Source organism: Octopus bimaculoides, chromosome 20 (genome assembly GCF_001194135.2).
Source record: "Octopus bimaculoides isolate UCB-OBI-ISO-001 chromosome 20, ASM119413v2, whole genome shotgun sequence".
NCBI classification, from domain to species: domain Eukaryota; kingdom Metazoa; phylum Mollusca; class Cephalopoda; order Octopoda; family Octopodidae; genus Octopus; species Octopus bimaculoides.
The window spans coordinates 36,053,146-36,066,531 of NC_069000.1; the positions used below are offsets into that span (position 1 = coordinate 36,053,146).

At 36.3% G+C, this 13,386-nt stretch overlaps 1 protein-coding gene across 3 annotated transcripts in view; it reads left to right on the top strand.

Moving 5' to 3' along the window:
• Positions 1-13,386, top strand: part of LOC106868739 (adiponectin receptor protein 1) — a 32,659-nt gene that overhangs the window by 8,868 nt on the left and 10,405 nt on the right. For 2 of the 3 annotated variants that reach the window (XM_014914138.2, XM_014914139.2), the window contains 3 exons: positions 3,852-4,128; positions 7,369-7,549; positions 10,972-11,159. In XM_014914138.2, the coding sequence (XP_014769624.1) occupies positions 3,852-4,128; positions 7,369-7,549; positions 10,972-11,159 (646 nt within the window). Of the gene's footprint in view, positions 1-3,851; positions 4,129-7,368; positions 7,550-10,971; positions 11,160-11,640; positions 11,769-13,386 lie in introns of all 3 variants that reach the window. The other variant, XM_014914140.2, reaches the window with a different exon arrangement.

Consider the following 13,386-nt stretch of genomic DNA (forward strand, 5'->3'; position numbering starts at 1 on the left):
TATATATATATATATATATATATATATATATATATGTGTATGTATATAATTTTCAAATTGTTTCTACATACAACATTCTTATGGTGTGAAGCCACCACTGGCAATAATAATAATAATAATGACAATAATAATAATTATAATAATAAATCTGTTATTAAATTGCCTCATATCTAACAATGTAGAAACAAACCAATGTAATTTTGATTCTTGTTGGAAATCTATTGCATATTTTCTCTTTTTTTTTTATTATTATTAATAATATGAGGCAATGGATGGCAGACTTAGTAGAGTACTGGAATATACCTTGCAGTATCTGTTTGAAACCTTTTTACGTTCTGAGTTCAAATCCTGCCAGAGTTTGCTTTGCCTTTCATCCCATTGGGGTTGATGAATTAGTACTAGTACCAGTAAAGTACTAGGGTTGAAATTAGCAACTGCTTGCTCACTGCAAAATTTGTAGCCTTTGTGACTGAGAAATTATTATTATTGTTTGCTATGTGTTGAATTGCAATCTTTGAATAAGGACTAACTAGCTGCTGTTGTTTGGAGAAGGAATTATTCTTTTACATTATGTCCTGATTTTAAGATTATGGTAACTTCCTTTTTTTTTTTTTTTTATCATTATTATTTTTCTTTGCTTTATTTATTTACATGCTCATTGGAAATATAATACAACACCCAGCTATCTTACTGTCACTGCATGGGCTTGTCATTAAATAGTGTTTGGAATGTCTTGCTAAGTGAACTTTTCTAAGAAATATTGGTCTTTGATCTATTGAATGCTGGTAAACGTGCATCTTTTCACCTGCAGATTTTGAGTGGTGGTGGGTAAACTCATTGTGGGAGAATAGTTTGTCTTGATCTTAACACTGATCTCCTATTTGCTTACTGATTGCTTTTATGCAGCAGGATTATTTTTAAATGACAGTTTTTTGTTATAAATTAGCACCAAATGGAAATAAGTTAAGAAAATTAGTGAGTTGTAATTTAAAAGATTAAGACAAAAAAATTAATTAAAATAAAGTTTTCTTTCTTTTTTTAAGTGGGACTAGTTTTACTCGGAGTAAAATAATTATTTTGGAGAAAATCGTCACCACCAGCTGATTCAATAAAATATTTGATTATTAGACAGTTGATGGTTCATATAGCTATATAGATACTGTACTGTGTCCATAACAAAGACATTAATCTTTTCCTAGCCCTATAGATATTTCTTCAGATAGGTAGAGTTCACTGTTTCAAGGAGTGGGAGCACTGTGTAATTAACAAGTGTTTTGTTACCTTGCAGTGCTGAGTTGAACCTCCACAAGGCCCTACACTACAATACACTTACTGACAAAATATCTCTTTTGAGATTGGCAGTTTATCCTAGCTGATGTGTTTCATTCAGTCTTGCCAATTTTTTATAGCCTTTGAGACTGGTGGGGGGAAAGGAGAGGAAGAAACCTTAATTGATAGCTTATCCTCTGTCCAGATATTGGGTTGTCAAATAAATTCATTCATTTTTATTTTGTTTATTTTAATCCTTATTTTTCATGGCCAATTTTAATAAATCAATCAATCAATAATATATTCCCCTTCATTGTTTATGATCTCTTGCCAATGTTCCACCAGCTTGTCAGTGCCTCGACAGTAGAAATCACTGGGTCTTGACTGAAAGAATTCATCAAGCTCTGTTTTCAGCTCCATATCATCGATGAATGAAATGCTTTGCAGACTGTTGTGACTGAGTGACCGAGAAAGGGGTTATCTGAAGGTGTTATATCAAGAGAATACAATGAGGGCAGTAGAACTTCCCAACCAAGTTCTTGAACCAAGTTTTTGGTCCAAAGTAATGACGTGGTGGGGTGGGCAAACATTGTCATGTTGAAGTTGCATGCTGTGTTGCTGCTTGTGACAGTATCATGAAAGCATTCCATCTGTTGGACCAATTCCTTGGCGGGTTGGCATAGATTCTTGTAGATAACCTTGTTCAATCGATCCTTGTTAAACTGAACAGGTTGACCAAATACAAAGAGTCAGTGAAGTTGAATTCTTCATCCTGCAAGTGTGAAAAGCATTTCTATGCAATTCTTTCAGTAATAGCACCTTCTCTGTACACAGCACACATGTCTCAAGTGGCTTTGACAGCTTTGGAACCTTAATTAAAAACAAAGAGAAACAAGTATTGAAAATGCTCTTTTTTTTTATTGTTTTTTGTTCTATTTGGCACTCCATCACCATATGTTTGAAAAGAGGTAAAATTTATTCAAATTTCAAAACAATAAACAAAAGTTGTAGAGTAAAAATGAAGCCACAAAAAGAAAAAAAGAAAAGCCTAAAAGACTATGATAAAAATATTTTTCATGTTAATTCAAATTGGTTAGAAATGAACAAATTTATCTGATGACCCAATATTTGGTTCAAACATCTGCACCCAAGAGCATTAATGGTTGCAGACAAATTGTCTACTATGCAAAAAAGATTTACAGATATACACAAAAAATCCCTTTTTTCATTTATTATATTTATGTGAGAACACATGGCCTAGTGGTTAGGGTGTTGCACTCACGATTGCAAGATCATGGTTTCAATTCTGAGACTGGGTGGTGCTTTGTGTTTTTGAGCAAAACACTTCATCTCACATTGCTCTGCGATCACTTCAACACCTGATGCGTGGTACACTGTGCACCTATTCAGGTAACATTGATTTGATGGAGGGAGAGAGGGAGCTTAATGTACAGCACATGCATTTGATCCCTATAAACAAATCATTTGTGCAGGTTGTACAGCAAAAGCTGAAACTCACATGTCATCTTCAACGGGAGAGTCCCTCATTATATTTATATTCCAATTGTTGAAATAGTCCAGATGAATTCTACATTCACTGGAATAAAGCTTTGATTTTGGTCATCAAATACTTTACATGTTTAATGTACTTGTAAATCATTTTTGGTAATCAGTTTTTTCCCCAACACTCATTTCTGTTCTCTCAATGGGTTGCAAAACTCATTCTCCAAAAAACATTGGGTTTAAGTTTTCCCTATTTCTGTTTGCTTTTTGACTTCACTTCTCAGCAGTGTCCTATGTGACAGAACATAGTCATATGGTCAGCAAATAACCAAATCCAATTGTAATTTTACTCAACTGTAATTCTTTGGTTTTTGTATGTTTGTTTCCATCCCCAGTTTTCTCCTCCTCTTTCTCTCCTCTCTCTATCTCCTCTCTTAACATAAAATTAACTTGCTTTATCACTTTGTCAGGTGTAACTAGGAATAACTATTGATTATCTGCAAGAGTAGTTTTTCTTCTGTATATTTATCCTTTATAAATAGGTTAAACTTTTTGCAGTAATTCATTATAAAGTATGCATATGTCAAGCATTAGAGTTGACTAATGACAAAAATCTGTCAGTAAGAAGTTTTATGTCTATGCCAATGATATATGAAGTATATTTTCTTCTTCATACTAACTGCATAAGTTTTAAAGTACTAATTGGGACAAACATGTAATGTTCCAAATATGTTTATACTAAAGTAGCTGCTAAATTTTCTCTAATGCAATTAAAGATTGAAAATGGAACTACTGATAATAAAATGTTCTGAATGTCTTGAAGAAGAACAGTGAATAATATAATGATGATTAACCTAAAAAAAAAAAGTTTATGCAATGTAGCCAAGATGTTCTTAACTACTAAATGGAGTATTGTAGCATTTTCCTTACTCCAAAGTACTACTAGTATGTTGGCTTTCATAAACAATTACTTTTATATATAAGTGTGTGTGTGTGCATATCTTTTTACTTTAATATATAGTTTGCAATTTCCTTGTGTTAAATGCAAATCTTTTCACAACTGATTATTTTCATTTTAGATTGATGAAGGACAAGATAATGTATTACCACACCGGTCAAAAGTAGAAATAATCTCAACTACCAGTCGAGCAGCAGTTGAACATGCTGAGGAGTTTGTACATAAAGTTTGGGAGGCTGGCTGGCGGGTAGCTCACCATGCATCACTACCCGACTGGCTAAAGGACAATGAGTACCTTATGAAAGGGCACAGACCACCCACAAATTCTTTTGCAGCTTGCTTCAAGTCCATCTTTCGAATTCATACAGAAACAGGAAATATATGGACACATTTGTTAGGTAAGAATTACAAACTTATTTCAGTTGCTGTAGCTCTTTCACCATCATTGTTTTAATGTCCACTTTCCCAGGCTCACACCGGTCAAATGGTATTTGCAGAGGCAAATTTTCAATGTCCACATACCATTCCTGTTTCCAAGCAAATTATATTTCCCCATGGCCAGACATATTTCACAGAAGGCTTGCATTACAGTGACACTAGCTTACTACTATCATGTGATGTCATGGCATGGTGACAGTAACACACACACACACACTCATGACAAGCCTCCTTCAACCTCTGTCCACCAAATCAACTCACAAGGCTATGATCAGCCCAAAGCTATAGTGGGAGACACTTGCCCAAGGTGCTGCAGGATCTCAAAACCATGTAGTTAAGAAATCACATGCAGGTTATAAATGAGCATCATCCTACACAGGGTTGTTCCTTTCCAGTCTTCCATGAAAACCATGTAACTACAGGAAAATATTACTTTGCTTGGGAACAGATGGAGGCTGGAGAGAGAAAGAGCATCTGACAAGAAAATCTGCCTCAACAAATTCCATCTGACCCATGCAAGCATGAAAAAGTGGATGTTAAATGATGATGATGATGAGGTATACGAATGTGCTTTTTAACATCATGTATTGGGTCCTTTTATGATTTTTTACCACAAAATATTAGGGTGTGTGAGTATGTGAGAGTGTGTCTGTAAATGCTTTATTACATTCTACAATATAACTTTAACAAGTTACTCTCTCTCTCTCTATTCTAAGTTTTGAGATTCCTTACATATCATAACTAAAAGCTGGATTACAAAGCACAGTAGATCAGATAAATATTTCTGGATATAATCATTATTTACGACAGCAAAGTAGCACTCTTCATGGAAAAAATTAGAAAACTTTTTATTAATGGGAAGTAATAGGTGCTTCTAGCAATTATCAACCAGAGTCATTTATAGTCACAGGTTTTACCAGTGTCTAGTGAATAAAATTCAGTGGGTGGAAACTGGAAAAAAAGCTTCTCTTTCTCTCTTGTGTGTGTGTGTTTGTGTATTTTCTTTTGTCTTGACATGTGCAAGCCAATTATAGAACAAAAGTCACCATCATACAATTGATGTCATTTGTTTAGTGAAGACACGTGGCTTAGTGGTTAGGGTATTCGACTCATGATTGTAAGTTCAATTCCCAGTGGCACATTTGTGTCCTTGAGAAAGACATGTTATTTCATGTTGTTCCAGTTCACTCAGTTGGTAAAAAATAAGTTGTACCTGTAATTCAAAGGGCCAGCCTTTCATGTCACACCTCTGTATCACACTGAATCTCCCCAAGAACTACATTAACTTCACAAGCAGGCCATTTTGTTGATCAGATCGGCTGAAACGCTTATCATCATAACTGACGTAGTGCCAGTTTGATGTCATTTGTTTGCAATTCCCTGCCAAAATAGTGTTTGGCCTGGCCATTTGGTTGTTCATTGTCCCAAGACCTAAGGGGATATATTACCTTACATGGAAACAGGTGAATGTTGGGAACAGGAAGAGCATCTGGCTGTAGGAAATATTTGCCTTAGCAAGCAAGTTTCATATGACCTATGCAACTTTGAATAGGAGAACATTAAAATGATGATGATGATGATGATGATCATCATCATCATTTAACATCTGTTGTCCATGCTGGCATGGGTTGGATAGTTTGACCAGGATTGGTGAACTGAGGGGATGCACCAGACTCCAGTTTGATTTGGCCTGGTTTCTATGGTTGGATGCCTTCCTAATGCCAACCACTTCAAGAGTGTAACAGGTGCTTTTATGTGCCATTGGCACAGGTGCCAGTTGTGTGACGCTAGTATTTGTCACGACTACAATTACACTTGGCTTGATGGGTCTTCTTCAAGCACAGCATATTGCCAACGGTCTTGGTCGTTTGTCATTGCTTCTGTGAGGCCCAACGCTTGAAAGGTGCTTTTTACGTGTCCCCAGCATGGGTGCCAGTTATGTGACACCAGCATCGGCCATGGCTGAAATTTCTCTTGGCTTCATGATATATCTGTCTGTATAGGTGCAGGTATGGCTGTACAGTTAAGAAGTTTGCTTACCAACCACATGGTTCTGGGTTCAGTCCCACCATATGGTTCTGCATTCAGTCCCACCAGATGGTACTTTAGACATGTGTCTTCTGCTGTGGCCCAAAGCTGACTAAATCCTTGTGGTTGAATTTAATAGATGAAAACTGAAAGAATTCGTGTGTGTGCATATTTGTCTCCTTGTCTTGGCATTACATAACAGTTGTAAATGAAAGTCACTGTCATACAATCAGTGTCCACCATTTCCAGTATTCCAGTACTGTGTGAAAATATATTTGCTCATAGAGGAAACAGGTGAGGGCTAGCAACAGGAAGGGCATCCAGTCATAGAAAATCTGCCTCAATAAACTCTGACCCATGCAAACATGGAAAAGTGGACATTGAAACGATGATGACACATATGCTTTGGATCAATCTCCATTGATTTTGACAATGGCAATTAAATTCAATCAAATTAATTAGCATGCAAGTGGCTGAATACTCCACCGACACATGGTGATTTTCTAGCAGGATCAGCATTACACAGTGTGTGACAAGGCTATGCCTGTTGAGTAACAGATATAATCCATTCAGTGAGCTTCAATACAACTTCCTTCAACCCAATTTCACTCATAAAGTATGGATTGAACTGAGGCTATTGACAGTATTCCCAGCGCTCCAATAAATACTTACGTTCTGTTGAGTAGTTTGGCCTCTTTTCTTGTACATTCAAATGTGTCACACTAACACATACACCCAAACGCATTCTGTTACCTGTTTTGGTCTGTAGACTGAGGTCATACTGGAGCACTGCCTGGAATTTTAGTCAAATGGATTGGCCCCAGTACATATTTTATCAGTCACTTATGTTGAATTATTAATTTATGGGAACATAAACACACCATCACCAATTGACAAGCGGCGTTGGGGAACAAATGGGAACAAACACATACACATACAATAGGCTTCCTTCAGTTTCCACCTACCAAATTCACTCACAAGTCTTTGGTCGGCTCAAGGCTATAGTAGTTGACAGTTGCCCTAGCAGCCACGGGGAGTGGGACTGAACCTGGAATCATGTGGTTAGGAAGCAAACTTCTTGCCACACAACCATTGCTTGAACCATGTATATATGTATATAATTTGCAATTCATTTCTTTTTTTATTTGATTCTAATTTTGGTTTCTTTTCAGGTTTCATAGCATTTATAGGTGTTGCAATCTATTTCCTTACACGACCCTCCGTAGAAATACAGTGGCAAGAAAAGGCTGTATTCTCAGCATTTTTCGCTGGTGCAATCTTGTGTCTGGGTTTCTCCTGGATCTTCCATACAGTCTACTGTCATTCAGAAAGAGTCGGTAAATTTTTCAACAAGTGAGTATATATATATATGTATATATAAATTTGATTTAGTTATCTTCTCTTGTAGTTGTCATTAGATTTACGAGTACACTCTTGATCTTGTTAATTATTGAATCTAAAGTAGTCATGCTTTCAGATTCTGCTACTGGGCTTAAAGCACATTACTCATCTTGTCTCATTAAACCTAACATTTAGTGATGCTATCTCTAATTTGGTAAGAGATTAGCTTTAGAAAGCATTGCTCGGATGTAAACTGTTTCCAAATCTTCACAGATATCCAAAAATATACTTTGAAGAGAATTTGCTGTGAAGGGTTTGTATTGAATTGAAGGACTTCCAAACTATGAACAAGGATTCAAAGATTACTGGTGTGACAAAGGATGACATAAATTGAGCTTCAATCAATCGTGTATATTGTATAACAAATGCATTGCAACATTTGTTATTTCACTTCATTTATAACATATGGCACACACTGTTGTGTATGTAATAGTATTAATGACTTTACATGTGTGACAAAGATGACATAAACATCTCTGTAATGATTATATCAAACTCATTGTTACTTAGCTTAATTGATGACATGTGGCTCACCATTGTGTACATCTAATAATAATGATAATTACTATGGTGTTGACACATATGTAGCCGAGAAAAACCTCCCCTTCTGTCACCTTCCCTAAATTCATCAAAACTCACACCAACTCTAGAGGTGACTACCACTTCAATGAAGTAATGGGCTAACTAGACTGTTAGTTCCACCATGTCTTCTGAATATATGAAATAAGAAGTGTAGGACATAAGAAGAGAGAGGGAGAACAAGAATTGTTTATTGGTAGATAATTTTATCAATAGACAGCTGATAGATGTTCACATATCTTGTTAAAAATAGCAGTTGAAAATCTTTCAAATCAGACTATACAATCTTAACCCTTTAGTATTCAGATTACTATGTCATATGTAATACTTATTTATTCACCTTCTTTTGAATTGATTATGCATTATCTTGCAGCTTTAAGATTTCGATGGCTTGTTTGTTTAGTTTTAGAATGACATTGTTGGGTAAATGTAAGAGGCTGAATCTTACCAGTTTAAACATAATAAAAAAAGCTGGAATATTTAAGCTGGATATGGCCAGTTTAAACACTAAAGGGTTAAATAAAGACTGCGTCGAACAATGTACAACTTCTCAATATACAGATGCCATGATTGTCATGGTTGGAATACCTGTCATCATGGTTCTGTTTGATTATGACTGAGCTAGAATTATACAACAAAATTTCTTTGAGCCAACAAGGAAAGGTCTTTGCACTACATTCAATTTGCTACATACAGCAGCCAAATCTCTCTCAAATCAAACTGTGCCATCTTGAATTAGGAAAGGACAAACTGGAAAAAGTAGTCCTATATTACAAACAGACAAGATAATGTGTACGCGTGTGTGCGTACATAGGTGACTCTAACAATTCTGTAGAAGTTGTTTTTGTAACATTGTATTTTTCAATATACAAGTTGATATAGTATGTAATGTAAGCATTTAAAAATCATCACTATCTTTACAAATCCAGCTGCATTTTACATGGAATTGGCCTTCCAAAGTTGTCTTGGTATATAAGATGACCTACCTTTTATGGCTGTTAATTCTGGCTTAAAAAATTCAACTTATGTGCTGAAAAATAATCTAACATGTAATCATGTATTTACTCATGCAATTATTGGTAAATTATTACCTTTCTATAAGAAACAAGGGATTCTCACTTTTTATATATTCCATTCTTCCCCATTTTCCATATGTTACTCTCATTTTTTGATAAGCTTTCTCAGTGAAACCAAACTCTCCAGCTGGTGCACCAACTTATTAGCCTACCATTATAGGCTTTGGAGGGAAAGGTAAACTTACGCAACTCACTCCATGAGAATATTTGCTGTGATGACCTACTTGTCACCTCACTGTCACACAACTTGAAAGCTCTTCATGCCAGAATCACTCCAGTAGTTTTTTGAGTTCTTGTATTTTCAATGTTAATACATGTCAGTTGTTACAGCTAACATTTATATAGAAAGATAATTGACACCAGTTGCAGAATCTTTTATTTGAGCTAGCTTAACCTTCTACTGTTGTAAATAGCTTTAAATGTCATCACTAGATAAGGTAGGTTGATAGATCTGTTTTGTCGGAGCAACCTCTGCAGATTTTGTCAGTCTATGGTGCGACAAATGGCGCATCTCTCTGAACTGTGTCCGTGGTACATAAAACTGTACATTAATAAAACACCTACTAATTAACAGTGCTCTGCTGCATAAAACTGTTAATTTTTTTTTTTGTCTCCTAATGACATATTTTCAGCAGCAGATATAAGAAGATAACATGCTTGTACTTTATTTGTGAGTTTTATTGTTTTTGTTTAGCCCTAGGACAGACGCTATTGTGCAAGTCTATGATAAAATGTGTTACTGTTGTTACCATATTTTGTATTTTTACAGTCAGAGTATATATGTATACATAGGACTATATTATCTAATATGTTGTAGTTTTTAAGGTAGTGTGTTGTATTAAGGATATTTGCTGCTGGTTCGAGCATTCATATAGAAGTTCTCTTGATGGCTTGTGCTTCATTTGTGAATCAGTAGGAGTGGTGCAAACTTGTGTGTGTTTGTGTATCAACCAGACTGTTGGATGTTGTTATGCATGGCTGGTCACTACTCTTCCTTGTATGGTTGCAGCTTTCAAATAATGCCACCCTGCTGGTTAGGCCTATGGTGAATATGTGATCAAAAGCCCAACATCCCTCTTCTGGACAGAATGCCAGTCTGTCACAGGGTTATCCATTTACAGCTGAGTGGACTGTTGCAATGTGAAATGAGGTGTTCTTGATCAAGAATACCATGGAATTGAATCAAAGCACCATGATCATTAATGCAACACCTTAACAACTAGGCTATCTGCTTGTATAGATATATAAATACACACATGAACTATAATACACATATGTGGATATATAAAAAAAAAAAGAACTTTGATGAAGCAACTTTCACAATGTTTTTGTTTTGTTTTCTGAAATTGCTGCCAGGCTCCAATTTTATAGAGGGTAAATGAGTTTGTGCAAAATTCATGCTTTTTCAAAGGTATTAATAGCAAGCAACATAAGTGAAATAGCCAAAAATAAAACCCATGTTGTTACTTCAATTTATCAGAAACTTCAAAATACTTGATTATGATTTTCATTGATGTGTAAATATTATATAAAACATTCTCTGTACATGTGATGTCGGTTGGGATACATATTACTGCAGCTATAGTTTCTGATTTCCTGAATTTGGGTATCAGTAATTCTTATTTGTTGTTATTCAAATATCAGTTAAACACAACTTCCCTTCCCCTCAAAATTGCTGGCCTTAGATACAATTCTAATGATGATGATTTCTATTTTCAGATTGGACTACTGTGGAATTGCTCTCCTCACTATGGGATCATTTGTACCTTGGCTTTATTATAGTTTTTATTGCCGTTTAGAGCCTAAAATTGCTTACCTCATACTTATATTTGTCCTTGGGATATCTTGTATTGTTGTATCATTATGGGATAAATTCAGCCAGCCTCAGTACCGAGGAATTAGAGCTGGTAAGTCATTGGTTTTGTGAAATTTCTTATTATTTATTTTTGTCTCTTTTAAGTAATGTTTATCCAGTAATGCAACTTTTGCAAGATCACGATTTGATCCACGAAAGTTGCCTTCATGCGTTGCACAGCCCTCAAACTATCCCCATTTCCCAAACTGCAACCAATTTTTTTGTTCCTTGCCAAAAGACTCTCCACCAAATTTGCAGGTTTCTCTTTTCCTCCTCTTCCCAACAGTAACGTAGGTTGTACTCCCCCACCAACGCACACAGAGAAAGCCTCTATCTTTGCTGCTTGCTTTACATTCAGCTTCACATGGCACATACTTGGCAAATCTCCTCCAAATCTGTTCCATACCACTCCACTAGGTTCACAGATGCCAAGTACAAAAGTACCTTCAGTCTCTTGAAACTAACAAGACCACTGGTCTGGATAATTGTCCTTTCCATACTCACCGATCTCTTCAATCTTTAATTCTCTACAGGGACAGGCTCTGATCTTTGGAAATGTACTGCAATGTGTCTCATACCCAAGAAAAACACCGCCTCTGGTCCTGCCAATTATCATCCTATTTCACTCATTTTCACTATTTGTCCTTGGAACATCTCAAAGGTAATGAAGACAGCCATTAACAATGATATTCTCAGACATCTTTCTCTGACTCTCTTTAATAACTATCACCTTTTGATGAAAGCTATGCTGTTGCCCTCATTGAGAAAGTAAAGCATTCATCTAAATCTTGCATACAAATTTCTTATGAAACTGTCTGCCTATGGACTCTCTTTACCTTTCATCTCTTAAATTGGTAGCTTCCTGTCAGATCGCACTATCACAGTGTGTTGACAAAACTCTTTCTGTTCCACACTCTGGTGTTCTTCAGGACTTGTCTCTTCCCTACCCTCTCTTATGCCTCAATTACCTACTTGCCATATCTAACAAAGCCTACTTTAGTAGAACCATTTGTTTGTACTAACCTGTCTCCTTTTATAACTTTGTTCCATCTACATTGTAATGTTATGTTGTCTGCACTGTAATACTGCCTTGTTTCCCTAATAGCATTACTCTGTCTCTTTTGCAACACTGTTATAGCTTCTCATTTTAGCACTGGTTTATCTCTTACGCAGATGCTACTCTTTATTCTTCCCTAACCTTCCCCAACTACACATCATCCGCACACAACCTAGACACCACGTACCAATCCTCGAAATTATTCTCTAGTGGAACCATGCAACATGCTCTCAACAAAATATCGTCCTACCACATTCTACATAAACGAGCCACATGCTATTAAAAAACCACACAGATGCTTCATTATTGGGGATCTCTCTTGGCAAAAGCACATCCTTATCATACCTAGGATTTTATCCCAAACACTAGCTTTCCAGCCTCTAATAAATTTGTGACAATCTACAAAGCTCAGGAGAGTGCTACTGCTGCTGCTGCTGCAGACACCGACCTGCTGGACTATATCCAGAGAAAGGCCACTCAGTATAAAATACTTAGTCATGCTCTATCCTCTACTTCACAGGCATGCTTTCTTCTCTCTCTGTTATTTATACTGCAACTATAATGGCCTATAATCTTCAGAGCTGTCTGGCCTTGTACCACATTCACTCAAGCACTCCTGATCAATTCGTTTCTCTTCCTCTCATCATCCCTGTTGTGTCTAGCTCCCAAGGATCTTCATAACATGCTACAACTGATCCATTCAACTTTTCCTTCATGAAAGCAGAACTTTAGTGGCATCAGTGTTGGTGGCATTTATGAAAACCATGGACACAGTCTTTTCCTCAGCTCACAGCAAGTTGAAGTAAAACCCTGTATCAGCTGCCTGTAACGTATCAACAGACCTGCTTCTCTGTTGATGTCTTTTAACTGCTGCTTGTAATCTCTGACTCATAACTTCCTGTGTAACACAGTACTGCACAGGACAGGACTATATTGAGACACACACACACACACACACACACACACACACACACACACACACAGAGTATCACTGGAAGTCCATCTGTGTTTATAATTATCACATGATATCAAGAGAATGGTGCACACATACATGTGCAAGTATATATATATATATATATATATATATATATATATATAGTAGGCTTCTTTCAATTTCCATCTATCAAATCCATTCACAAGGCTTTGGTTGGCCTGGGGCTGTAGTAAAAGATACTTGCCAAAGATGCCACGCAGTGGGAGTGAACTCAAGACCACATGGGTG